Raw genomic sequence first — 27,771 nt, 5'->3', positions numbered from 1 at the left:
GAGGCATTTTGGCTGTCAAATGCAATCACAGAAATTACATCTTTTACTATTCACCTAAAAAAACTTTTTTATTTGTCTGCTCCAAATCGTAGTTGCAGCTTTTGGGATCTTTAGTTGTGCCATTTGAACTCTTGGCTGTGGTATGTGAGATCTAGTTCTCTGACCAGGAATCGAACCCAGGCTCCCTGCATTGGGAGCAAGGAGTCTTAACCACGGGACCACTAGGGAAGTCCCTAAGTGCTTGTATTTGGTAACATGCATCCCATTATGAACCCTGTAACTGATAGGCCTGTGTAGAACACTGATTACCTCACTTTTCCCCACACCTAAGACCTCTGCTTCTTTATCCCATAAAAATCTCATGCCCTTCACCTACAGGGAGGTAGATCTGAGATTTGTTCTCCTATGTCCTCACTCGGCTGTCTTGTGGATAAACTCTCAGCTGCAAACCTCACTTTCTCAGTGTTTGACTTGTTGCCCATTGGGCAAACGACCTAGTTCTTACTAAGTTGTTAATGACAAGCAGGAAGTAATGTGTCTCAGAGATCTCAATAGGAACAACAGACATCAACAGGAGGTATAGTTTTGTTCAACACACAAAAAGTTTTCAACTGGAGCTGTCCAACAAGCAATTGACTAAGCAGTGCTTTATTTTTTAAAAAACAATGAATTTCCTATCTATGATGCTGACTCCATTGTGACAAATACTGTAGGCTAGAAAGACTATGTCATAGAAAGTTGTTTTAGATCCCTGAAATACTCAAGGAAGAAAGGGAAGGCATATAAGAGTATTCCAGAGGCTCATGTAGTTTGAAAAAGCACGGAGACTGTCACACTTGATCTTTCTTATTTTTAATTGGAAATGCCAAACATCATTAAAGGGTAATACCTGATTTGTGAGCCTAAACAAAGGAAAAGTATCTAAAGTCCCTTTCAAATCACTGTTTATATTCTCTAGGAAACTTGCCAGTTCCTGGTGGACCTAGCTCAACCACAGGACATCACATTCCCTAAGGATCCAGGAGATTACAATGCCCCAGGGGCTTTTGTGCCAGCCCTGGGACTGCCTGTTCACATGCTCCTGCTCTATCCATCCTTGCTGCACAGCCCTTTCCATCAGGAACACAACACTTTCCCAGTCTCTCTCTCCCACTCCAGCTTGCTCAGTGCCCCTACCTCCCCCCAAGAACCGTGTTATGTTTCAGTCCTAGGATTTTCTGAGGTCCTCATATCACCAAGGCGCCTTCAACACTGGCTTTAATCAGCGTGGTTTGTACCCTTGCTAGCTCCCTACCGGCTGATTCATGGAAGTCGGACCACTAGGTGGGCCATTCGTCCTCATTCCTCATACCCACCCACCCCCAAGCGCAAGGGCCACCATCCTGCGATGAGTCTTGAGGGTTGGCTGGAGCCAGGGATGGGCCAGCGGGGGCGCCTTCCCAAATCCGGGTCGGCTGCGGTCACTATTGTGTACTGGCTAGAGTGGCCAGTCAGGGTCAGCAGGAGGGTGAGACCGGCAGCAGGACATGTAAAAGCCTAGGAAATGAGCCGGGGCCCTCATCCGGGGCCCTCATCCGGGGCCCTCATCCGGGGCCCTCATCCGGGGCCCTCATCCGGGGCCCTCATCCGGGGCCCGCCCTGTCCTCGCTGGCGGACTCCGCCTCCGGAAGTGCCAGAGAGAAGCGCAGCCTCCGAGCAGTCTAGAGCGCTCCTCCTCTGCGCGCCCCCCCCCGCCAAACCCTGGGCCGGCTTCTAGAGCACGGGTGTCCGCGACGCGATAGCTGCCCGGCCCTTCCCTCCACCCTGGTGAGTCCCCGGAAGCCGTCCCGAGGTCGCGTTGGGTCGGAGCCTTGTTTAGCCTTCTGGGGCGGAGCAGGAATCTCCTGGCTCCGGCTGACGGCGGTTCCCGTCTCCAGGAGCGCGCAGGGCCGGGGTGCGACAACCAGTTTCTCTTCAGTCAGGGTTCGCCCCGACGCCCGGCGGACGGAGGGCCCGGCCATCAGGACCCAGTGACCGTGGCCTGCTGTGAGATGGGTTTCCGGGGCCCGCTTCTCTCTTTTGGGACCTTTCCTTGACAGAGCAGAGAAGTGGGAGGACGGTAGCGCCGGGCGAGGCCTTCTGAGGGCCCTTTCTGAGGGTGTGGAAGGGGGACGGGGCCCTGCCGCGTCCTTGGGTGTGAAGGACAACGAGTCCGACCTGTTTGAGTCGCAGCCCTTCCCTGTTCCTGTCAGGGTCATGGGAAGAGGCCTGCCCACCTAGTCTGAGTTATCGAAGGGTCTGACCCCCAAAGTGGAATTTAGTCGTCAGTCACGGCTTCCCTTGTGGCTCAGCTGGTAAAGAATCCGCCTGCAATGCGGGAGACCTGGGTTCAATCCCTGGGTTGGGAAGATCCCCTGGAGAAGGGAAAGGCTACCCACTCCAGTATTCTGGAGTGGAGAATCCCATGGACTGTAGTTCATGGGGTCAGAAAAAGTCGGACTCGACTGAGTGACTTTCACTCACTCATTCACTCAGGGTTACTCAGTAATTCAGAATGGGCTGACAGTGTTTACCAAATAATTCCTCAGGGTCTTGCTTTAAAAAATAACGAGTAATAATGTATTTCTCAAGAATTAATGTATTTCTCTCGGTACACACTTGATCCTTGAAAGAAGTTTGTAAATTTCAGGTATTTTGAATTCCAACAGATATCTCTGTACTATTAAATTGTCTTGTCTTTATTTTAAAAAATTCTACAAGTTCAGAATTAGTGGAGTTCAAATAAACCTGCAAACTTGGACCATATGACATGGTTCTTAACTGTCTGAAAGTGAATGATGTCCATTTTTCTTTCTGCTCTATATTTAGGTGGTTAATTGTTATTAAGTATTTTCACTGTGTCTGCAGTGTGTAAGATACTTGGTTAAGTCATGAGGGTGTCAAATGATGGGCTATTTTAACTTGTTACAATAATTTCTCCTCATCTCACTCCGCAGTGATGGTCATTGTCCTCCAGAACAGGGATGGAGGAGGTATCAGCCCAGGAAGCAGCAGAATCTCCAGTGGTCCAGTTTCAGTCCTTGGAGACCCACTCTGAGGGTCTGTCCCCAGAGCCTCAGTTCGTGCAGGACACCGACATGGAACAGGGACTCACTGGGGGTAAGGCAGAGAGAACACTTCCATCCAGGAGAATGGGAATGTAGAGGGGCTCCTGGGCCTGGGATGAGAGAGACCAGGGGCTTCAATGAGAGGATGGCCCCTAGAGGGAGGTCTGGAAGGGAGGGACAGATGTGGCTCAATTCAGTCCTGATCGGGGCCCCTCTGTGGAGGTCAGCCTGTCCTTTAATAGGCAGAGTGGTCTTCACTCACTCTATTCAGGCTTTTTTCTTTCATGTAATTTTCACTTCATGCCAGTTACCACATAAGTTAGAAGAAATGCTGCTTTTGCCACCCCTCACAGTCCTTGCCTCGCTTTCACTTCCTCTTAGATTTAGGACCTGTCCCTACCCTCTGTTTCTTTAACTTAAGTTTCTTCCCTCCTTGACCTTTTGGGCTTTACCAGCTGCCATTATGTTGCAACTGCAGTGTTTTTGACTGCTCTAATTTTGATCAAGAAAGCAACCATTTAATTCCTTGGTTGAGCCCAGGGCTTGGAGCAATGTATACATATCACATACAGACTGTAAAATAACATTTTTATGTGTTATAGAGATAGGTTGATCTGTCTTGTACTCCCTTTGTTTTGTATGAAGTTTGAGATTTACTTGTGGCCAACTGCAGTGCCTGAAATAACCTGTGTGTCATGAACACCGACCGAATGCCTTTTAAGTGCTGTGGGGCATTGTGCTAGTGTAGAAAGGATTATGAGGAAACAGATGACCATTCCTTATTCTTGGGGGCTTTACACACTGGTTGCAGAGACAGTGCTCATTCTCAAAAGTTTACAGAGCAGTGTCTGAGAGAGGGTCAGAAGTCTACTAAATAACCATGGCCTTGGATGAGTCACTGCGAACCTTTATGCTTGGCTTTGCCATCTGCAAAACAGGTAATGGTGCTCACTTTTTTGACATGACATTCATGTCATGACATGGGGGTATAGTGCAATATGAGATTTCATAATAAAATCCTGAATCATGGGTCTAAACACGTGGAAGGAGGGCATGCAGGTGTTGAGATGGTGCAGGACAAACTCAGTATCTGATAAACATTCATTGGTTTTGCTGTAATGTCGATGTGAAGAAGGGTCCCACTGACTCTCTTTTGTGAGGGCACCCTGGGAAGGGCTGCTCTCACTCTTGGCTCCTTTCTCCTCCCTCAGCTCCACCTGTTCCCCAGGTGTCTTCTCTTCCCCACGAGGGAAGCCCAGGAGACCAGGCAGCTGCGCTCCTGACAGCCAGGTACCAGGTGAGCTGAGGAACCCTCTGCTTTTCCTCAGGGACTATTGCTGCTGATTGAGCGTGGCCCTTTTCCTCATCCCATCCATGAGCCTTGCCTGGAGATCTTTTTTTAATAGCAGATCCCGGCTTGGGTGCCTGTCTTCCTCAGAGACCCGGACTTCACAGAAACACCTTTCCATCTCCCCAATACCACCAGTAAACACTGTTCCTTTATCCTTGGTGCTATCATGGGTGCTTATTAGATGTTAAAAGGTTGTGGAACCTATTCCCAAGATGCTCCTCTGTTCTCCCTCCTTTCCAACGTAAATGCACACTGCAGACCCTCTGTGTCATCTTTGTCCTCTGGCCGTGATGCTGTGGTGGCCGCCTTCGCCAGAGCAGCCAGGCTGTGTTATTTCAGGAATTTGTGACATTCGAGGATGTGGCTGTGCACCTTACTCGAGAGGAATGGGGATGCCTGGACCCTGTTCAGAGGGCTCTCTACAGAGAAGTGATGTTAGAGAATTATGGGAACCTGGTCTCACTGGGTAAGGATTGCCTTTCCTATTATTCAGTTTACCTATTAGGGTTTCTTTACTTCCTTGTTTTTGAGTAGGTATGAGGTCTCTGAGTGGGGCTCAAATTCCAGGTCTTAGAACCTCTTGAGACCTCAGTCTTTAAGGTCATCTCCTCTGGGAGTGGGTTTCCTTTGGGGATGTCAAGAGGAGACATTCTACTCCTTATCCTCAGTTAACGTTTACTGCTTTTGTGGGACATCTGTTCCCTGTTACTAAAGGGAAACTTGCTGGTGCTTTGCGAGTTCTCAATTTCCGTATCTTTCCCTTTTTTATGAGAGGGACTCTAGGGCCTCCCAACCCACAACCAGACACTTTTCTTCCTGGTAATTCAGTGCCCCTGTATCTGAGAGTTTCCCATTTTTCTTGGAAGAAGAAATGCCTTTTTTTTTTTTTCAAGATAGGCTAAAATCTTCATTGAGTAATCCCTCACCTCTTAAGACCCCTTAATTCATCTGCAAGCAGGCAGAATTTCAGAGGCTTGATCTCAAGGCATGACTTACTGCCAGTACATTTCAGTGAGTCATCCAGACAGTAATCCCTGCTTCACCCGAGCAGTAGTGTCTCACACTTAGACCAAGTCTCTCCTTTGTCATTTGGATGGTGCAGTTGGCAGCTGAGATGAGGCAACTTGTAGTGCTCTAGAGAAGCATCAGGGGGAGCTGCCAGCACCCGCCTTGGTGTGAACATTGCTCCTTTTCCTCTTTCTTTTTTGGCCTGTCTCTGCTACTCTTTTCTTTGTTATGTAAGTACTTAATCACACTCTTTCTTTTCTTTCTCTTTTTTTTTCTTTTTTGCTTTGCCTGTGCTGGTGGCATCCAGGGTGGTGTTTTGTCTCCTTGATTAATTCTTGTCTGTGGGGAGGCAGCCTGCCCGCTGGGAAGGTTTGTAGTGTGTTTTCCATTCCTGGCTCTTTGATCTTTGTAGGCATACTTCTCCGCCTTCCCACCACCCGGATTCATAGTGTGAATTCCTGCCCGGCCCTGAGTCATACCCAGGCAAGTGCTTTCTCTGGAGAAACACTTGCCATCCTTTCAGCAGGAATCTCCAGGAGATGGCCCAGGTGTCGGCTTCCCATCGATAGTGCTCGTCCCCGCTCGGAAGCTCCTTTTCCACGATTGTGAGATCTTACACTTGATTGATGGAGTAGATGTTTCCCAGGAGGCTACCACTGTGTAAAATTGCAGCTCCTCAAATCACCTTTGATAAATTTCCAAGGGCCAAGGATGCCCTCCGTTGCAACCAGAATTTTGAACCTTGAATTTTGAGTTCATTCAGAAGCCATGGTTGGTGGTCATCGACTTGTGTTCTCAGAAACCACAGAGTTCGACTCCAGCTCTTCAGTTATGACCTTTCCATGTTATTCTAGACTGTGGAACACATGCTATGTGCCCCTCCTTTTCCATAGTGAACACAAACTGCCCCATCTGTTGCGTGAATCTCCTGAGACCCCTGGGCCTTCCTCATGTTTAACATTCTAGTCTTTTCCTTCCTTTAAATCCCTGTGACCCCCTCCAGGGTCCTGTCTTTGTCTCCTTTATTCTTTACAGTATTGTATAGATTGATGCATTTATATAATCCTCCTGGATCAAGTGTTCCTTAAAGGCTCTTTGATGGAGGGCAAATGGGAGGGCAAAAGAATTCAGGTTATTTCAGGCTATTAAATCCAATGTATATTTAACAACTTGTAAATTACAAAGTGATATGTAATTGTAAATTACTGTTAATTTTACCTAATAATTACATAATTTCCAACAGTTTACCTGTCTACTTTTTGAAGTAAAGCATCTTCTTAGTACTTCATTCAGCCTAATAACACAGCTTACTATTAGGCTGAATTTGATCCCATTTCCTCTGTCATCTCTGCACATGCACAGGACACGTTTGTACACTCGCACATGCTGGGCACAATTACATTCAAGAAACCCTACTACTCAACTTGCTCTTTGACCAAGTGCTCAGCCTCTCCTTGAGGCTGTCTTTTTTTTGACTGTCTATTTTTGACAGTCTTTGGGAAGTCATTTTCATATTTGGGGATTCAGCAAACTCCACCTGTAGTTAGCTTAATGTTTGGCATTGTAAAATAAGCACTTTATAACTCAGCCTCTGACTTAGCAGCTGTGGGTTCCAATTCATATCTTTTTCCCATGACAGTACCTCTGAGCTGTATTTGTCACAGATATCAGAGCCTTGGTCTTTTGGTTAAGTGCTTCCACTACATAGTGTAAATATACAGAGTAGGAACAGAGTAATAAAATACTAGGCAAAAATTTTCGTTACTTAATCTTAAAAAGAAGCATATACTATTGACAGTGAGTGAAATACTGGCTTGGGGGTCATGCCCAAAGGGAAATTATCTGTGACTTAGTGCTGGAGATTAAGATCAGGAAAAAGACATGGATTGTATTTCACATGGGGCAGTGTGGCAGATGCCCTCTTAGACGACAGCATTAGAAACCTGCTTAACAGAACTGCTGGGTGATGAGGGAGTTGGTAAATCAGGAATGTTTGGCACATAGCCCTTCCTTTTTGAAGTCAATGTCATGAGGAGAGAAATGATTTTGTGTAGAATGTTTCTCACTGCCACAGCTATTCACTGATACTAGGTACTTTATGTATCTCTCACTTAATCCTTACTGTAACTCTTTCAGCAGATGTTATTCTGTTTTTTACCTGAGGTGGTTGAGGCTAAGAGAAGTTAAGTGATCCACTCAGGGTGAAAGCTAGGTTAGGGGCTCAGATCTGACTCTGAAGCCCATGCTTTTTCACTGTTTTATACTTTAGGACAGTCAGTTCAACCACATGTGGTGTTTTGTATATTTTTATGGCTCAGTATTCTGATGATAATTTAAAATAGGCACAATAAATTGGACAGACAAGCGTGAGTTTATACAGTTTGGGAGCAGAAAGGGCATGGATTCAAGAAAAAGTAAAATTGTTAAAGGATACATTCCATCGTAAATAGATATCTACACAAGAATGTATTCCTAAGGAGAGATTTTGTGTGTTAACCATCAGGAAGAGAAGCATGAAGCTTTCAGATGGCTAAAATCTTAGCACAACACTGGTACAGGCAACAAACAATGAGGTGAATTTTAAATGTTGTTTTTAAAGATCAGGTGAAGTTAAAAATTAGAACACTATCAAGGTTGCAGTTTAAAAAATCAAAATGTTTTAATAAGTAATTTTAGATAGGAAAAACTTAAAGCAAATGCATATTTTGAAAGCATAGATTTTTGACTTAAATCTAGGAAAAAAGCATTCAGGCCAGTAGTAAGAAAACCTGCTTTAGTGCTCTCTGTGACTCTTATAGATTGGAAAGAATATTAACTGTGAGATCCATTTGCCTGTGATTGAGGAGATTATTTATAAATGGATTATAATGGTTTTTTTCATCTATAAAACATGAAAAATAATGTCTGCTTTCTGAGTTATGCCAAGGATTAAATTAGTTTATATATGTAAGTACGGGGCTAGTGGTAGTTACTTAAATTTTTTTTTTTTTTGGAAAGGACAGTAAGAGAGAATGAGCTATGGATCAGATTTCTTAATACAAACAAATTTCAGGAGAGTGTTCAATTATTTCTTTATAATGCTATTTTCTCAAATTGAATATTGCTCAGACTGTGCCCAGTGGTTTGGGTTTTTATTATAAAGAGATTTTCATTTCTTTGACACTAAATGTTCTCTTACATCCCTTTTAATTAAGAGTCATGATTCTCAATCTGTTGGATCCTGACTCTCTATGTATTGTTCTAATTACAGGTTCTCTGTTCTTTTTACTGTTTTCACCTTTTGCTTCATTGTCACTATGTTGGTCTTCTGTTCTCTTTCTGTACATATTTAGAGGAAGGGATAGATATCATTCACAATCATTATTTATTTTACTAGCAGATTATTTAAAGGCCAGTTTCTGAAATAAAAGTGTCTGAGCCCTAGCTTCACTGGTTATCATGACCTTGGGTGAGTTACTTAACCTCTCTGAATCTTAGTTTTCCAAATCTTTGTTTGTAAAATTGGCACAGTAATAATTCCTATCTCATGAAGGTGTGGTGAGTATTGAGTAAGTGAAAGTTTATAAGATTCTTGGAATGACACTTTGCACCTACCAAAGCTTAGTGAATCTTAGCTTAATATTTTGATAATACAAGTGACTTTTAAATTTAAGCCTGTATATTGGATCCTGTTTTCTTTTCTAAATTGCAGTCTTGTATCTCTCACTGCTAGGCATTCTCTTTTATACCTTCCTGCATATTACCTTAAACACATGTCTAAAATCAAACTCCTAATCCCACACGAAGATGATCTTTTTTATTCTGTGTATGTGATTTAAGTGTACATATAGAGTAAAGAGGGGCTTCCCTGGTGGTTCTAATGGTAAAGAATCTGCCTGCAATGCAGGAGACCTGGATTTGATCCCTGGGTCAGGAAGATCCTATGGAGAAGGAAATGGCAACCCACTCCAGTATTCTTGCCTGTAGAATTCCATGGACAGAGGAGCCCTGGTGGGCTACAGTCCATGGGGTCGCAAAGAGTCAAACACAACTAAGCGACTAAAGCTTTCACTTTTCACTTCAAAGAGTAACGAAAATTAATTTTGATTATCAAATACTTAGAAATATCTTTTTTTTTTTTAGAAATATCTTAATAAATATCTATTAAAAATTGCAAATTGTGTTACCAGAATTTTGAGTAGGGTAGTTGCTGCTTCATGCCCTTTTTTTTCCCTTAAACTTGAAAAAACTATTTGATTTGACATAGATGATCTTAACTAAATTAATAAATGTCCAGAAAGAGAATTGACTCTATTTATGCCCAAGAGAATTCAGAAACACAGTAAATGCCTTTCTTACATCTATTCTGGTCTCCCTGCTCATAGACTCTCACGTGGAATCTCATAGGACAGCTATTGGTTTATCATAGTTTTCTTGATTACCTGTTGACACTTAGGCACAAAATTAGCAGTCAATGAGTAGCTCTTAAGTAAATGAGTCGAAAGAAGTGCACGATACAATGTATATAGTCTCTGTTATCAAAGTTTATAAATCAAATAGGAATGATAATACCAAGAAACAGTTTTTAAACGTCTATAAAACTCCATTATGTAGAGATATGTCAGGATAGAAGGGGGCTTCCCAGGTAGCTCAGCTGGTAAAGAATCTGCCTGTAATGCAGGAGACCCCGGCTCGATTCCTGGGTTGGGAAGTTCCCTGGAGAAGGGATAGGCTACCCACTCCAGTGTTCTTGCCTGGAGAATCCCCATGGACAGAGGAGCCTGGTGGGCTATAGCACGTGGAGTCTCAAAGGGTCGGACACAACTGAACAACTAAGCACAGCACAGGATAGGAACAAATAATACGCTCTGTAGACATTCAGTACGTGAAGAGAAAGGCTTTTGGAGATGAGGGGCTTGAGTGAGACCTTGCATGTGTGCTACTAGAAGCTTTGTGGGCTGAGGACATGTAAAAACTGCCCCTTTGATACTGTAATAGTTCTCCCCTCAGAAGCAGACTGCCTCTTGCTTTTGCTTTAAAAGAGATTAGATCTTAGCAGTCCATTAGGCAAGCCAGAGAGACCATTTTATGTGAAAATGAACTTTTATTGCACTTTCCTCACTACATAATATTACAGTAAGTTGTTTCTGTCTCTGCAATTAGAGTGTAAGGTCCTTGAGGGGATGGACTGTATCTGCCTGGGCTCTTATTTCCTACATACTTTGCATATAGTGGGCACCCCATAAACATTTGTTCAACAAGAGTATAGCTCCTAAGGGGTAAGGATGTGTCATATTATTACTTGTTTCCTCATATGCCCTAAAATGAATTATTTCCTGAAATTGGTCCTTGCAGTATTTATTCAGTCTTCACTGATTTTATTGCTACAGTTTAGCTCACCATACAACAGGTGCCTGAGAATTGACCTTCCTGTAGTCCAGCAGAGTCATATTTTGACACCCTCCATTTTGACCAGGTCTAATACTTATAGATTGGGTCTGATACAAAGATTGATCTATAAGCAATAGGTAAAGAGTAAGAGTGATAATTTCTGTGAAGATAGGTACACACTTACTTATGCACAAATTCCCTGGTCTGAGTATGTTTAAATGAATATTTTTAACTGAGTATGTTTAAATGCTCCTTAGCTTGCCCCTTAGCATACCTCTTTCTAGAGCACAAACATGAATTCTGTGTTGAAGGTCTTTGGCTTTCTCACTCTCCAGGCCTTCCTAATGTCTTCTAAGAATTTACTTTCTCTCTCCATTAACCACTAATTAAGAGAAAAATGTAGTATCTGGGGGTAAAATGCCACATCCCATTTCCTTCTCTGTGAGCAGGATTTCCAATTTTCAAGCCTGATGGGATCTCCCAGCTGGAACAAGATCTACAAGTCTTTGATCTGGAAACTAAGAATAGAGAAGTCTTAAGAGATGACTGCTCAGGTGAGTAAGGCAGAATCAATCAGATGAACTAGTTGGGAAGTAGAGTCTAGTTGTTAAGCCAAGCTGTAGCTGCTTTGGAAGTCAGTGAAGAGCTCTGTCTGTATCCCTGAATAAAGAGCTCTTTCCTCCCCCCCCCTTTTTTTTTGATGAACTCTTTCCAGTTATTTTGTCCCTTATCCATAAGATGTAGTAGGTCCCTATTCAAGTTACTTATCTATAATTCTGTTGAACTAGTTCCCTGTTATCTCTGTTGAAACACCTTAATTGGTTATCTCCTTACTCTGCTGAACCTGCCCTCTGTTTCTGTCACACCCTGAACCACTTGGATCCTGCCTCACTGCTCCTATTCATGCCCGTACATCTGCTGTTGAGATTTTGTGCCTGTGTTTCAAAGTAAATAAACTTCTCTTACCCTGGTAGACTGTAGATTATTTAGTTTTCTCCTCTAAGTTTTCTTTTTCTAAGCACAGGGTACAGATTATATTTGCATTTTCTATTTATATATTGAATCAGATGGAGATACCAGAGACGAGAACAAGCTGTTGATTCCTAAGCAGAAAATTCCAGAAGAAGTACATTCATACAAAGTGAGAGTAGGAAGATTCAAAAAGGATATTGCCCAAGTTCCTGAGACTAGAGAAGTGTATAAGCCTGAGGACAGATTAGAAAGGCTTCAGGAAATCCTAAGAAAATTTCTCTTCCTGGAGAGAGAGTTTAGGCAAATAACAATCAGTAAGAAAACCTTCACCAGTGAGAAGAACAATGAATGTAATGAACTTGAAAAAAGCTTCAGTCTGGACTCTACTCTTGATACAGATCAGAGAGTTCTTAGAATACAGAATGTTGATGACATTGATAAGTACGATGTGAGCCTCAACCAGAATTCAGCGGGTAAACAGGAACAAATAAATCTAACGCAGGATTTTCACAGTAATGATTATAAGGACAGTTTAATGGAACTCTCCCACCTTAGTAACTGTGAGAGCATTCCTACCACTGAGAAATCTTATAAATGTGATGCATGTGAGAAAATCTTCCATCAGAGCTCAGCCCTTTCTAGACATCAGAGAATTCATACTAGAGAGAAACCCTACAAATGTAAAGAATGTGAAAAATCTTTCAGTCAGAGTTCAAGTCTTAGTCGACATAAAAGAATACACACTAGAGAAAAACCCTATAAATGTGAAGCATCTGATAAATCCTGTGAGGCGTCTGACAAATCTTGTAATCAGAGCTCAGACATACTTCAGCATAAGAGGGTTCACACTAGAGCAAAATCTTATAAATGTAGCAGTTGTGAAAGGGTCTTCAGTCGTAGTGTACACCTCACTCAACATCAGAGAGTTCATAGAGAGATGCCTTGTAAGTGTACTGTGTGTGGCAGTGATTTCTGTCACACCTCACATCAAGCTGAACATCAGAAGGTCCATGATGAAGAGAAGTCCTATGAATACAATAACTGCGGGTTGACCTTTATTAAACATCAAGGAATTCGTCCCAGAGAAAAGCCCTATACGTGTAATGAATGTGGAAAAGACTTCAGGTTGAATTCTCATCTTATTCAGCATCAAAGAATTCACACAGAGAAACCGCATGAATCTAGTGAAAGTGGAAAAGCTTTTAGTCAAACCGCATGCCTTATTCAGCATCACAAAGTTCATAGGAAAGAGAAATCCTATGAGTGTAATGATTATGAGGATAATTTCAGCCATAGCTCAGATCTTGTCCTGCAACAGGAAGTCCTCACCAGAGAAAAAGCCTTTGATTGTGATGCGTGGGAAAAGAGCCTCAGTCAGAGAGCCCACCTTGTCCACCATCAAGGAATTCATACCAAAGAGAAACCTTATGAATGTAATGAACATGGGGAGACATTTAATCAAGTTCAGGCCTCATTCAACATATGATATGTCACACCAGGGAGCCATCACGTGTGTCCTGACTGTGGTAAAGCCTTCAGTCCCAGCTCAACCTTCATTCAGCATCGAGGAATTCATACCAGAGGGAAACCTGAATGTGACAAACATTGGAAAGTTGTCAGTGTTGCACTCTTGACACCTGCAAACCCATACCAATGAGAAAACCTACAAATACATTGAATGTGATAGATGCTTCACACTATTTTCCTACCTTAGTATCATTGGAGAATTGATACTGGAATAAAATTCCATTGCTGTAATGAATGTGAAAAAGCCTTCAGTCAAAGAAACTACCTTGTTGAGCATCAAATTCATTTCATGCCGAATACCTATGAATGTAATGTGTATGTGTGGGAGGATTCAGCCATATTTCCAGCCCTCATTCAGCAGTAAAGAATCCATACCCAAGGGAAGTCCTTTGGGTATAGGAAATGTGACAAGTCTTTCAGTAGGAGTTCAAGTCTTTTTTCATCATCAGAATGTCCACACCAGACTGGAGTCTGATACAATGCAAGTGGAAAAATTTAGCACCATATTTCAGGCTTCAGTTAATATCAAAATATTGAAGGGAAAATTATTATTTGTGTATAAAATAGTTAATGCATAGTCCCAGTCTTTTTCACTGCGGAAGAGTCTAGTCAGAGGAGTGACTTGGTGAATGCAGTGCTGTTTTCTCATGGCATTCTTTTATTTAATAGGTGTTATAAGTAGGTATGTATACTTTATTTATGGAACTCCAGCTTTTTTATTTTAATGTGGCCTATAAACATTTTTATTTTTCCTGAAATTGGTTTTTATTGTCCAATAAATGCTTCCCTGATACATTAATACACCAACGTTAAAACAATAACTTCTGGAAAGTTTCTCTCATTTAGCTTTTTCTACTGTTCTCAGCCAGAGTTCTTTCCAAAACAGACTCTTGGGCCTGCTCTTTGCTGAGGATCCTATTCCTTTCCAGCCACAGCATTTGGGTTCATGTTGGTTTCTCCATTCTCTTAAGCACCTTCAGTGATCGTTTCCTAGTTTTAAGCTTTAAGCCAGTGGTATGCCATCCCTACTTACTTTTTGGGTGTCTTTCCTAAGCAAAATATCTTTAGAAGAAATGGATTTTCACACTCTTGTCTGTTCATGAGTATGAAGGATTCTGTTTCCCCTGAGTCTGGCAAGAAGCTAAACATTTTCAAGTGACGCCCAAGTTCTTAGCTGTGTTAGCATTCACAGCCTTCTAAGAGAGATGAGAAAGACATTAGAAGCTGACAATACTGGTGGTAGCCTAGCTATATTTGGTGTCTATTCTGCATGTCTAAGTTCAGGATGATTTATGTCCATTAAAGGCCAGCAGAACACTCAAGTCTGCCTTCGATAGGGCAAAACATAAAGAACGTACGTTAAGAGATCAGAGATCTTCATAAAGGAATACTGCCTTCCATCTGATATTGCGGGTTTTGTGTAGTATCTCAAGATAGTATTTCAAGAATGGCAGAAAAGTCTGTAAACATTTAACTGTTACAGTTGCTTCATTGTTTGGAATTGTTTACATATCATATATATATATATATATATTTTTTTTTTTTGTATTTTACAAGCGTCTACAGGCCATATAAAAACTTTTTTTTTTTGATTGATGAAACTGATCACAGACGTTGGCTCCACAGATCAGGGTCACTGTCATAACACCTAGCAAGAGTTCATGATTCTGCAGATGATGTCAAAGTATTTGATTGTATTTTCCCATCTTAAGCATCATAACATTTTGTGAATAAAGCAAGTGTTATTTAAAACTCTAGTAGTTGTCCCAGCGATTGAGTTCACCTGTTAAAATACTAGGGATCCTTACCAACTAATACAAAAATGCATTGCTTACTTTGTAAGCCTCTTCTGCCTAATAAGCTTTAGGGTAGTTCTACTGCCGTATTTTACCTTTTAGCCATCAGCAAGCATAGGATCTCATCTGGACAAGGTAGGGACCTAAATGAATTGATCTAAATGTAAAAGCATATGAAAAAAAATGCATGTTTTTTTTTTCTTTCCTATCTATGAATATGTATATCCTACTAATAGAGACCACCAGTAGTTACCTCTGGTGATTATGAAACAGCAGGTTGAGTAATCTCTAAATATCAGGAAATGTAAAAATCACATGTTATGCGTTTGGCTTAGGAATGTGCTTTTTGTACTTCCACTTGAATAAAGGTGTGTTTGATACTTTGAGAATCTGTTTCAAATAAAATCTGAAGTCCTCAGCCCAAAGTACTTGGGGATCTTAGAATCACCTTCCTGTCTGCAACTCAATTCTTTCCAGAAAGCTGACTCACAGCAGGAGTAGGTCACTCCTTCCTGCAGGTATAGTGCTTGGTCCTCCACAGAACTCTGGAATAAAGCCTAAATGTTTACAACTTTAAAGGGTTACTTGACTGGGATGCTGTTGGCATATGAAGTAAATGGGTTGAGTAGAGCTAGGTAGAATGTGTTTTTTCAATAAAACTTCAAAAAATGAGAAACCAGATCAGCATAACATTGTAAATCAACTATACTTCAATCAAAAAATTCTTTTAAAATGAGAAATCAAAATAATCCTTGAGGACAAGTAACTTGTCCATTTAAGCTTGCTGATATTTAATTGATCCAATATAATATGTGTTCTTAGTCTTTTTAGTCTTGAAGACGGGGAAGGAAGAGAAGAAATCTAATAGTTGGGACACCTAAGTTTGTCTCTTCACCTGCTTGTGTACACATCTATGTATATATGCACATATTTGAACAATCCTCATAGCTCTTTAAGGGAACAAACTGTAACAGAGACACTGAGGTGTAGAGAGGTTGAAGAACCTATAGGATCACACAGCAAGTTAATGGCTCAAAGTCAGGGATATTTGACTCTAAAGCTTTCCGTCATCTTGATGTTGGTGTCTAACGTATCTCAGAACTCAGAGAAGAGACATTTTCTTTGATAGCTCTTCATTCCCTATTACATACTTGATTCACCATCAGTTTTCAGCTGATCCTAAATGCTCCCAGAGCTCCAGGAAGCTGGGAGAAAATACCCCAGTATCTTCTGAAAGCTAGGTAGAACCATCCCCCTCCCACAGACGGTTTTGACAATGTTAGGCCACGGGTTAGATCTCCCAAATTCCCATCTCCTGCTAAGAGATCCCCACTGCCATCAGTAGGTTTATATTTACACTTCTTTGTGCCCCAAATGCACTTTTTTCTGCTAACTAGAACTTACTGATGGGTACATATCCTTATCAAAGTTTGTTTACCGCCTCTGGTTATATTCAGCGGTGGAGCAAAGTGGGTGGGCAATGGGAACATCAAGTTTGAGTCCTAGGTTTTCAGCTTGAGCAAGAGTAGATAGAGGGAGACTAGAAAGATGGAGAGCATGGAGTGTTTTAAGGCAAAAGTATGTCAGAAGTCCCGCAGAAGAATGAATGTGGCATTTTCAAGGCAGTAATGAGGTCTTCGGAGAATGCCTCATCCTAGGACATACCACATGGGTAACTGAGAATTTAAGAAGTTCAAAGGAAGCCCCTAGCGGGTTATCTCAGAAACTGGAATTTCTCACATTGAAAAGTTTAACCTGGTATGTCCTTTCATTCATTCAGTCATATAGTTGCCAGACAGTATGTTTAGTGCCAGCCAATGGATACAGTTAACCTAATCAAATGAATTAATCCATTGAGTAAAAAAGACTAGTCAAAGCAATGAGTTTGGAATTAGGCCTACCTATGTTTGAACTTTATTAGCTATGACTTTGGACATTTTCCCTAGCCTTCCTAGTTTTGGCTATACAATGTGGTGAATAATAGCATGAATATTAAATGAGATAATGTAAAAGCTACTGGTCATATAGTAAGTGCCCAAAAGTTATTAGTGTAAATAATAATATCAAAACCACCATATTAGAGATACTTAGCATAAAATCTAAAAATGAGGGAATGAATGAGCAAGTATTTACCAGTGCAGGACTAGCATTGTCCAGGGAGGGACACCCTGAGTTTCATTTCAGTTCAGCTCAGTCGCTGAGTCTTGGACTGTAGCACGCCAGGCTTTCCTGTCCATCACCAACTCCTGGAGCTTACTCAAACTCATGTCCATTCAATCGGTGATGCCATCCAACCATCTCATCCTCTATTGTCCCGTTCTCCCACCTTCAATCTTTTCCAGCATCAGGGTCTTTTCTAGTGTCACTTCTTCTCATCAGGTGGCCAAAGTATTGGAGTTTCAGCTTCAGCATCAGTCCTTCCAATGACTATTCAGGACTGATTTCCTTTAGGATGGACTGTTGGATCTCCTTGCTGTCCAAGGGACTTTCAAGAGTCTTCTCCAACACCACAGTTCAAAAGCATCAATTCTTCGGCGCTCAGCTTCAGAGAACTTAAATATAACTAGAGGAATCATTAGGCACTGTGGGGGGTGTGTGGTAGGACATGCCTTCTAACGGGCAATTCCTGCTGGAGTCTGCAAACTGATGTGTTTAACATCTGTATCATATGGCATTATGTCTTACACTTCTTTCAAGATTTGAGTGCATGAAGGAGCCAGTGTTAAATCTGTCGATTAAAAAGATGTACAACATGAGCATTGCGAGTTAAGTTTTATTTGGGGCAAAATGCTGATTGTAGCCTGGGAGACAGCACCTCAGATAGCTCTGAGAGACTGCTCCAAAGCAGCAGTGGGGGTAAGTCAACATACAAGATTTCAGTGAAGGGTGTATGTGTATGTGTTAGTTGCTCAGTCGTGTCCAACTCTTTGTGACTCCACAGATTGGGGTCCGCCAGGCTCCTCTGTCCATGGGGTTTTCCAGGCAAGAAGACTGGAGTGAGTTGCCATTCCCTTCTCCAGGGGGGTTTCAATGCAATGGTGAAGGGGGAGTTCAATGCAAAGCAGCACTCTTTTTTTTTTTTTTTGGCTTAGATTCTGTGTTGTTTGCTAAGTTGCTTCAGTCGTGTCTGATTCTGTGTGACCCCATGGACTGCAGCCTACCAGGCTTCTCTGTCCATGGGATTCTCCAGGCAAGAACACTGGAGTGGGTTGCCATTTCCTTCTCCAATGCATGCAAGTGAAAAGTGAAAGTGAAGTTGCTCAGTCGTGTCTGACTCTTAGCGACCCCATGGACTGCAGCCTACCAGGCTCCTCTGTCCATGGGATTTTCCAGGCAACAGTACTGGAGTGGGATGCCATTGCCTGTGTTGTTTATTACTGTCCAAATACATGAAGTTCTGATGAAATAAAATCATATGGTACAGATAAAAACAGGCCATGAGAGCCCAGAGTTGTTTTAGGGCCAAATGGCAGACCACTTAACAGTTCACATTTTAGGAATTCAAAATGCTTAGAAATTGATAAGGTGGTTTCTGAAAAAGAAAGGGAAGGAAAAAAAGATGAAAAGGAGGGAGGGAGGGAGGAGACGGAAACCATTGAGGAAATGTTAGCTCTCGAGAAAGCCTGACTTAGAAGTGACAAACGCATAAAAAAAAATGCATAAACTTTGGAAGCACTCATTTTATAAAAGGGTTTCTGCTAGTCACGAGGAGCTGATATCATCATGAAAGGATTTAGTGCTTTTCTAGATATGAGGAGATGCAAGGATTGGGATCATGAAATCAGTTCTAAAAATATGTCTAAAGACCTGTTATACCAGTAGGGTGCCTCACTCTCCACCCTGAATTCCCTTCAGGGAACATCGAAGGTCAGCAACTGCAGCAGCACTGGCAGATGGTGAATGCCCTTGCTGTTCAGTCGCTGGCAAATGCTCTTGACAAGTGCCAATTTGTAGTTGAAAAATCCAAGAATGGTTTCAAATAGATGGTGCTCTGTACAAATCAAAGAGAAAATATTTATTTTAGAATTATTTTGCTGCCTCATCCCATTCACTTCACTTTAAGAAAATGGTTACTCTCTTATGTTTGTATGTCATCCATGCTATAAATTTTACAACTCGGGCATAATTACAAGTTTTTCTTTCTAGCAGTTTCTCATGTTACAATACTCCCCCCAGTCTTCCTTCATTTTTCTTTGCTGATTGTGGTTAGCCTCCAGGCTCTGGTTTGAACAGGCCAGGGTTTGAATCCTGCTTCTAGTTCACTCACTAACTGCCGCTTCTGGCACATGGTAAAAAATACCAACTTACGGGACTGTTGTGAGGGTTAATGGGATGTCAGTTTTCAGTGCTCCACAACTGGTAGCTGTCGTTTTTGACTTTACCAGGAGAATCCTTGATCATGAACAACTCATTGCCTTAACCCTTTTTCCTGCTTCAGCATATGAGATAATGCCTCTGCAAACCAGTACTCCAGGTGCAGTAGGCGTTTGGATCTTGACCCTGTATCTAAGGCTTTTCTTCCTCTTTCACCCGTTTGGTGTGTTCCTCCTCTTCGTGTGCGCCAGGCAAAACAGGGAGGCTGTGTTGAAGCCACAACGGGCTGCACGGAGGGAGTAGATAACCGGTCTAGGCCCGCAGGGTCATCGTGGCCTGTGATCTGAAAGAAACGGGGGTGTAGAGATGGGTGGAGCAGAGCGGAGGAGGGTGCACACCGGAATGATAAAGAAAAAACAACCAATTTAGGTCCTAAGTCCACCTAGGCAATGAGGGTCAAAAAGAGAAATCTCTTCCATCCTCCTTCAATCTCTCCTCGGGAAGGAGGACAAACGCCTAAGGAAGCCCCCACACGACGCCTCTGAGCCCAACCCCGCAGGGGATCCTCAGGGAACTCGCGATCGAGATTAGACCTCCGAGCTGCCTAGATGGCCCCGGAAGTGCGCGCCGAGGAACCCGCGTTTCCGGTCTCCCTGGAGGCCGTGGTGGCGGACGCTGCCGCTATCGGCCAGCGGAGGGCGTGAGTGTCCGGGCCGGGCCGGGCCGGCTGTCCGCGGGGCGGCGAAGAGAGTCGGGCCGGGGGGACCCCAGTGGGACCGGGGTGGGGCGTGCTGCCGGCCGGGCGCTCCCCGCGGCTGGGCCCAGCCTGCCTGCTGGGAGGACAGGGCTCCTCCGTCCGACCCCCGGCAGGGAGCCTTTTGGGAAGCGGCACCTACTGTTTCCCCTACATCTGTCCCCTCTCGCTCTCTGTCCTGAAGTGGCTGCCCCTCCCCTGTGTCGGATTCTGAAGACTTGTAGAGAAGACTTTGGCCTTGGAGCGGCACCGGGGTTTGGACCCAGTCCATGGAGAAACCGCCCGAGCAGATGTCCCTGGATTCCCCGTGTCCATCCCCCGAGCAGGAGCCTCGAAAGACCAAGGGTGAGGAGCTGACCTAGCTGCTTTCTGTTTCTAAAGTTTGTCCTTTCCATTGAGGCCTCAGATCAGATGGACATGCTTAACCGTGCACTTAGAAATACCCTGGTTCGAGACACTTACTTTTTTTTTTTTAACCTAAAGCTCTGTTACATGTAAATGAAGCCTATCACTAATATTTTCTCTCTTACTGTGGAGCAGACCTGCAGCAGCACTGTCCATGTCACTAAGTCTTTCGGATCTGTCATTCCAGCACCTGTTAACTTGCTTGGCCTTTGAGAGGCTAAGTAAACTGAATAAGTGAATGAACCCAGCCAAGTGTGTCCTATATCCCAAGTACCAGGAAAAGACTGGGCTTCTCTTGGCAAGCTGTCTTTCATCATTAGGAAAGATACATTTTCCACCCAGGATATAAACTTCAAGAGAGTGCCCTGCCTGTGGAGTACAGTAGACAGGCCAGCCACCCGCTGATGGAAAATGAGATTGAACTGTAGACATCAGCATTGAAATTTCAATCTACTATCCCCCCATTATCTGGTGTGTGTGTGTGTGTAGTGCTCGCATGTGCACGCTGTCATGTCTGACTCTTTGTGACCTCATGGACTAGCCTGCCAGGCTCCTGCCCATGGAATTTTCCAGGCAAGAGTACTGGAATGGGTTGCCATTTCCTTCTCCAGGGGATCTTCCTCACCCAGGGATCAAACCCATGTTTCTTGTGTCTCTTGCATTGGCAGGCGGGTTCTTTACCAACTGTGCCACCTGGGAAGCTGTACCTGGGAAGCTGTATCTTGGCCTTTAAAAAAAAGTGGATTGGATTATTTAATTGAGGGACAAGGGCTTAGATAATCCACATCAAGGATTTTGAGAAGGTTTATGTTTGGGAGACTATTTTACATGTTTAGCCTCTAATTCTGTTTTAGGCTAATTTTTAACTCAAGTATTTATTGAATTGTTATTACAAGGTACTGAGACTAAGTTGGAAGAAAATCTAGCCCCTGCCACCAGCTTAGAGTTGAGTTGGAATAGTTATCTATGAGAGATTATGGGATAATAAACAGTGTGAAAGTTCACAAGAGGAGAGCCTTGTCAACTGGATATTGGCCCTGGAGGCCTTAGAAAGTCATATGTTTGGCCTTGAAAGAATTTAGAGTAAGAAAAGAATCAGGTTTTAGGTCAGAAGGGATAGACTCTTACACAGGCTCCTCAGTGGTCATCTTTCTAAGGCCAAGTGTCTTATTTACCTTCCTAAAATACTCATTTATTTATGTTAGTTCACAGTGCCTACTGTATACAGTCTATTCTCTATAACCTGGCATTCGGGTCCCGGCATTCAGGGTCCTCTGCAGCGTGATCTGAACCCAGCTTTAAACGTTGTCTCCATGTTTCCCCATACAGGCTCTGCCAGACTGGTGTGTCTGCACGAGGAGATGCCAAAAACACTCTGCTTTACCTGCTGTTGTGCCTTTGTGTCCTTTTTCTGCATCACTGTTGCCTACACCCTCTATCTCCCCAAATCACACACATCCCAGTGTCCCATGCATGTCACCTCAGTGCAGGGCAGGCTCCTCCCTCAAGCTCCTGAAATAGACTGGTGGCTGCCCAGAAGGAAATAAATACACACACGCTAGAGACGTTTACATGGAAGCCTGTGGGACTTGGTGGTTGACTCAGCAGTAGAGGTGTAATCACCTTTGTTCCCTTTGCTCTCATACCTCTTAAAAAAAACCTTCACCACTTGCTGTTAGCTTTGTAACTGCCATTCACTTAGCTCAGGGCACCGCTTTTACTCCATCGAAACTGATTATATCCAGGTTGCCAGTAGCTTAACGAATGAATCCATTGGACACTTTTTTTTCCTTCAGCCCTAATTTTTTTTGACCCCTTAGTATTTTTATTGACATGATTGCTCTTCTTTGAAACTCTTGTTCTTTGGTATAGGCAGCACCATTTTCTCCTGATTCTGTCTCTTGCCTTCTCAGGGTCTTTCCCACTCCTGTTTGTCCACCTGTTTCTTTCTTGTTTTGGGTCACACCATGCAGCTTGTGGGATCTTAGTTCCCCGACCAGGGATTGAATCTGGGCCCTTGGCAGTGAAACCACCTGTAGCAGGTGGAGGTAGAAAGTTGAATGGAGAAGGAATTGTGTGGGGAGATAAATGTTCGGGGAACAGTTCAGAGTAATTGGACCACAGAGTAGACTGATAGAGGATGACTGTAAAGGCAGAGTGGTGTAAGATCGTGGAAGATGGACACCGGGCCAGCCAAAGAGTTTAGATTTTGTTTGTTAGAAATTGAAGCACATAAACTTTGCTTCACAGGAGGCTAGCAGATGAGCTTGCAGATCAAGGAAGAGATTCTGGTCTGTTTAGTGTGAGAGGTGATTAGAATCTGACTTGAGCATATTAGCAGTGATAATAGGAAAGCAGGGGCAAAAAATCAAGAAGTACATCATAGGTAGAAGCAACAGTATTTGTTTACTGAGTGAATGTGGAGCAGAGAAGAGAGTCACTGGTCACTGTTGCCTCCTTCCGTGTTTTTTTTTTTTCCGAAAAATGTTAAAGCTGCAGGAGAGTTGAAGAATATACCAAATACTCGCACACTGGAAGTGTATGTGCCAGTTTGGGACAAGTCGATCTCAAGAGACTGGTATGACAGCTGCCACTTGGAAATCTTGTTTTTAATTATTGGAGATGCTGTAGCTGGTTGATGAATACTGCACATCTCACCACCCATCTCAGGAGATGGTAACACCATCCCTCCAGCTACTCAATCTAGAGGGAAACCCCTGTTTCTTTCATATCCGTATCCATCAGTCAGGAATCCCACCCATGTGACTGTCAGCATTTCTCTCCAGAGTCCAATTACTTCTTACCGCCTCCTCTGCCGCCATCTTGGTTCATGTCACCATCGTCTCTCACCTGGATTGTTGCCACAGCCTGGTTGCTTGTCCTGTCTCTGCACTTGCCTCCCCGTGGTCTCTCCTCAGCATGGCAGCCAGCATGATCCTGTTGAAGTGTCAGATATTGTCTTCCTCTGGTCAGAACCCTTCAGTGGCTTCCCATCTCGCTCAGTGTAAAACCTCTTTACAAACCTGTGGCCACAGTGGCCTGTGTTCTCTGATCCTCTTTTATGTCTCTGACCTCATTTCTTACTCCTCTCTCTCTTGCTCATTCTGCTCCAGTCACACTTGCCTTCAGGAATACCCAGTGCCTTTGCAGTTGCTGTTTCTTCTATTTGTAATCCTCTTTCTCAGAAATCCTTATCTCCTTCAAGTCTTTGCTTAAATGCCGTTTTCTTAGTCTTCCTTTGATCATGGTATTTAAAACTGCATCTCCTTTGCCCACTCTCCCAGGCACTCTAATCCTTGTTCCTTGCTTTTTTGCTTTTATAGCATCTTTATAATCTTTTAACAGTATGTAATTTACATAGTCTGTTGTCCATCTCCTTTAGTAAAATGGAAGAGGATTTTTTTTGTTTTGCTTATTGACAGATCTCAGAGTCTGGAACTGTACCTGGCATGTTGTTGGTGCTCAATAAAATGTTCTGAGTGACTGTTATGTGACTTGAGGAATATTTCAAGGATCACCTTCAGCTTCATGGAGGAGGTGATGTTGAACAGGGCTTGAGCGCAGTGAGGTTGACAGTCTCAACCATGTTGGGCAGTGGGCCAAGTAAAAGGCACCTTATCTAGAATGTCACAGCCATCACATGTGACGAGAGTGGTTCAACAGGTAGTAAAGAGGCTTCGTGTGGGGAGAAGATCAGAATGAGGCTGGAAAAACAGGCAGAGGCCAGATCAGGAAGATGGAGAAGAAACCTAAGTCTCTCTCTGCTCCCTCAGAGCTTGCAGTCTAACAGGTAAGTAAACACTTGTGCAAGGGGACGTACAAACAGTAAACCAGCAATCCACTCCCACCTGTTAGAATAACTGTTATCAAAAAGACAAGAAATAACAAGTGTTGATGAAGATGTGGTGAAAAAGGAACCCTCCTGTACTGTTGGTGGGAATGTAAATTGGTGTAGCCATTATGGAAAATGGTACAGAGGTTTCTCATAAAGTTAAATATAGAACTACCATATGATCCAGTGATTCTACTTCTGGGTATTTATTCAGAGGAAATGAAATCCAAGTTCATTGCAGCATTATTTACAGTAGCCAAGACATGGAACAACCGAAGTGTCCACCAGCAGACAAATATTATCCAGCCATAAGAAAGATGCAAATAATGCCCTTGTAACAGCATGGATGGACCTGGAGGGCATTATGCTAAGTGAAATAAGTCAGAGAAGGACAAACATTGTATTACCTCACATGTGTGTGGAATCTGAAAAATCCAAGCTCATGCATACAGAGAACACGTTGGTGTTGCCAAAAGTGGGGTGTGGGGAGTGGGAGAACTGGATGAAGGGCGTCAAAAGTATAAACTTACAGCTCTAAGGTAAGTCAGTCCCAGGAAGCTGAGGTATAACATGGTGACTACAGTTAGCAATACCATGTTGTATATTTGAGAGTTGCTTATAGAGTAGATCTTAAAGGTTCCCATCACACGCACAAAAAATTAAAACCAATATCCCAATGGAATGTATAGAAGACATATCTGGAGGTGGAGAACAAATGTAAATATGGTTCTCTGATATCAGATAATTACTAAATTCCTTAAAGACAATGACCATTCCCTACTAAAATCTGGGCTGCATGTGTTTTACTTTGATTGCTAATGGAAATGATACTACATTGGATATTCCTCAGCGTCCCCTTCTTCCAGAAATATTACTCTAAGCCGAGGCCTTCTTTCTGTAACATACTGCACTTCAGTAAGTCATATTTAATAAGTAAAACTTAGGAGGAGAAATGTATTAATAGTAAACGGATTTTTTCCATTGTCTCCCTTAGATACAACTAGGGTGCAGAGTTGGTTTTTGTTGGTTCTCTTAGAAATAGACATGAAAGATATGGAATAGAGCTGAAATAGATAACGGAAGTATTTCTTGCTACCCCATGCTTCATACTTTAAGCATTTCCTCCTCTTCTCCCCCTCTCTTTATCAAATCCTCTCAGTTGGCACCATTTCTAAAACGGTTCCTCTAAGGTCTGAGTATGTCATGTGAGTGAGCATGTGAGCGTCTGTCTGTGGAGAGAGACAGCAGGAATGAGGAAGGTGCTGCGTCTGGTTATGGGGAGTATTTCCTGTTACCACAGTGACAACCCATGTGGCCAGGGTACCATGTGGACAGAACCTTTGCGTGAAGTTCTCTTTGGTTTATCTGCTCAGTCCCTGCCTCTCTCCATTCAGAATCCCCAGCATCACCCTTCCTGTGTTCTGAGAAGATCTCACTTTCCTCAAACTCTGTTTTCCTATTCTGCTAATTCCAGTGTACTTGTCTGATTAGGTACTTCATTTATAAATCCTCACTTTAGTTTACTCACTACTTTCTCCAGATCTGCTCAGCTTGTATCCATTTTTTCCCCCTGTACTTCAAGGCCATTTTTCATACTTTTTTGAACCAAATAACCTGGAATACTTTAATCATCCTGTTTCCCACCAGGAGTTTTTACTGTTACATATACCTTTTTTGTATTTTCTGTCAGATGGTGAGACCTGGACTGAGGATCAATTAATTATAAAGCAGAAAACTCTTGAAGTAGGGACACGACCACATGAAGGAGATGAATGTGAACAAAACAAACATGAGGGACCCTATGAATATGGGCGAAACTTCAGTAACATGTCAGACTTCATCCAGCAGTCATATGTTCTTATTGAAGAGAAATCTCAAATGTGCAATGTTTGTGGGAAATTATTCAGGCGGAATGCATACCTTATTCAGCATAAGAAAATCCACACGCAAGAGAAGCCTTACAAGTGTCATGTATGTGGAAAAGCCTTTGGCCATAGTTCAAATCTGTCTCAGCATCAAAGAATTCATACTGAGGAGAAACCCTATGAATGTGATGAGTGTGGGAGGGCCTTCCGGCGCAGCTCACACCTCATCCAGCATCAGGTCACCCACACGGGAGAGATGCCTTACCTGTGTAACGAGTGTGGAAAAGCCTTCGGCCGGAGCTCAAGTCTCCTCCGACATCAGAGAATCCACTCTAGGGAGAAACCCTATGAATGTACCAAATGTGGAAAGGCCTTCAGCCAGAGCTCACATCTAACAGAACATCAGCGAGTTCACACCAAAGAGAGACCCTACGAGTGCAGTGACTGTGGGAAAGCTTACAGTCGGAACTCACACCTTGTTGAACATCAGAGGGTCCATACAGGAGAGACTCCTTATGGCTGTAATGAGTGTGGGAAATCTTTCAGTAGGAGTTCACTCTTTTTCAAACATCACAGAATTCACACTGGAGAAAGACCTTATGAGTGCAGTGAATGTGGGAAGGCATTTAGTTGCAACTCCTACCTCATTCAGCACCAGAAGACTCACAGTGGAGTAAAATCTTCCAAATGTAAAGAATGTGGGAAAACCTTCAAGCACAGTTCATACCTTATTCATCACCTGGGAACCCATACAAGAGAGAAACCATAAATGAAGTGAAGGTGGTAAAGCCTTTGGTCGGAGTTCAGCTCCGACATCAGAGAACTTGCACTGGGGAGAAAACCTTTGCCTGTAGAGAATGTGGACTGTCTTCAGTCATAGTTCACCTCTTACTAAGACCTGAGAATCCACACAGTAGACAAATCTCTTATGCATTCAGTGCATGAGAACCTTTAGATAGAGTTCCCGCCTTACTCAGCATTGGCCAGTTCACGTTGGGGGAATGGTGGGTATGGGGAGAGCCTTGCTGTGTGTCAGAAAGGGGCGCAGAAGGGGTAGAGTGACGCCATGGAGGGGGTGACTGAAATGGAACTTTTAGTTTGCACTACTTTTTATTTGATCTTGAGGATCTACATCAGAGAGAGATTCTATGGTTGGTTTTTCAAATCTCTACAGTCATCTTCTGAAAACAGGATGAGTTAGGTCCATTCCAGGGAAGAACAAATCAGGGGGATTCAGACTCATGGATCAGGAAAGCAGCAGGATGACCCTTGAAACCAATAGTTTCCTTCTATCTCACCTGTCCTGTTGGTTGTCACTGTACATGGAAGTGGCTCTTGGGTTTTCTAGGGCCACCATTTTTGCTCCTCAGTATCCTGCAGACTACTGAATCTCTCTTTGTTTTATATGTTATAGAAGCTTTAAATAAATGGGCCAATTTTCTAAGCCAAATAATTTCTCAGTATCACATCATGGGCTTTGCTATGTGTAGA

General features: G+C 43.0%; 2 protein-coding genes and 1 long non-coding RNA gene across 13 annotated transcripts in view; 2 read left to right on the top strand and 1 right to left on the bottom strand.

Moving 5' to 3' along the window:
• Positions 1-1,732: 1,732 nt before the first annotated feature.
• On the top strand, positions 1,733-17,866 carry ZNF655 (zinc finger protein 655). Of its 8 annotated transcripts, none has more exons than XM_010819497.4 (6): positions 1,733-1,806; positions 2,976-3,138; positions 4,298-4,383; positions 4,777-4,903; positions 11,265-11,369; positions 11,883-17,866. In XM_010819497.4, the coding sequence occupies exons 2-6, from the start codon at positions 3,003-3,005 to the stop codon at positions 13,271-13,273; spliced, it is 1,845 nt and encodes a 614-aa protein (XP_010817799.1). In that variant the 5' UTR covers positions 1,733-1,806; positions 2,976-3,002; the 3' UTR covers positions 13,274-17,866. The 8 variants fall into 8 exon arrangements, with proteins under 8 accessions (XP_010817799.1, XP_024840483.1, XP_024840482.1 ...); XM_024984715.2 differs by having other exon boundaries at positions 1,733-1,933; XM_024984714.2 differs by having other exon boundaries at positions 1,733-2,025.
• Positions 17,866-27,771, bottom strand: part of LOC112444278 (uncharacterized) — an 18,413-nt gene continuing 8,507 nt past the window's right edge. The window contains exons 2-3 of the long non-coding RNA XR_009492933.1: positions 19,419-19,767; positions 17,866-19,101 (exon numbers count right to left, since the gene is read on the bottom strand). This is a non-coding gene — a long non-coding RNA (uncharacterized lncRNA). The remainder of the gene's footprint in view (positions 19,102-19,418; positions 19,768-27,771) is intronic.
• TMEM225B (transmembrane protein 225B) overlaps positions 20,065-27,771 on the top strand; it is a 22,142-nt gene continuing 14,435 nt past the window's right edge. For 2 of the 4 annotated variants that reach the window (XR_009492790.1, XR_003032530.2), the window contains exons 1-3: positions 20,065-20,124; positions 20,363-20,523; positions 26,106-27,284. The gene's annotated coding sequence lies outside the window, so the exon portion shown is untranslated. Of the gene's footprint in view, positions 20,125-20,362; positions 20,524-26,105; positions 27,285-27,771 lie in introns of those variants that run through there. The other 2 variants (XM_059881283.1, XM_059881282.1) reach the window with 1 other exon arrangement.

This window comes from Bos taurus, chromosome 25 (genome assembly GCF_002263795.3).
Source record: "Bos taurus isolate L1 Dominette 01449 registration number 42190680 breed Hereford chromosome 25, ARS-UCD2.0, whole genome shotgun sequence".
In the NCBI taxonomy this organism is placed as follows: domain Eukaryota; kingdom Metazoa; phylum Chordata; class Mammalia; order Artiodactyla; family Bovidae; genus Bos; species Bos taurus.
The sequence above is the reverse complement of the archived record's forward strand: the minus strand, read 5'-3'. Positions and strand labels throughout refer to the sequence as shown.

What these genes read in the sequence shown, in the direction of transcription:
- ZNF655 (XM_010819497.4), top strand. Translation starts at nt 3,003, where the DNA reads ATGGAGGAGGTATCAGCCCAGGAAGCAGCAGAATCTCCAGTGGTCCAG. An exon ending in TGGGAACCTGGTCTCACTGG is followed by an intron (nt 4,904 to 11,264) that starts GTAAGGATTGCC and finishes CTCTGTGAGCAG; the next exon opens with GATTTCCAATTTTCAAGCCT. An exon ending in CTTAAGAGATGACTGCTCAG is followed by an intron (nt 11,370 to 11,882) that starts GTGAGTAAGGCA and finishes ATATTGAATCAG; the next exon opens with ATGGAGATACCAGAGACGAG.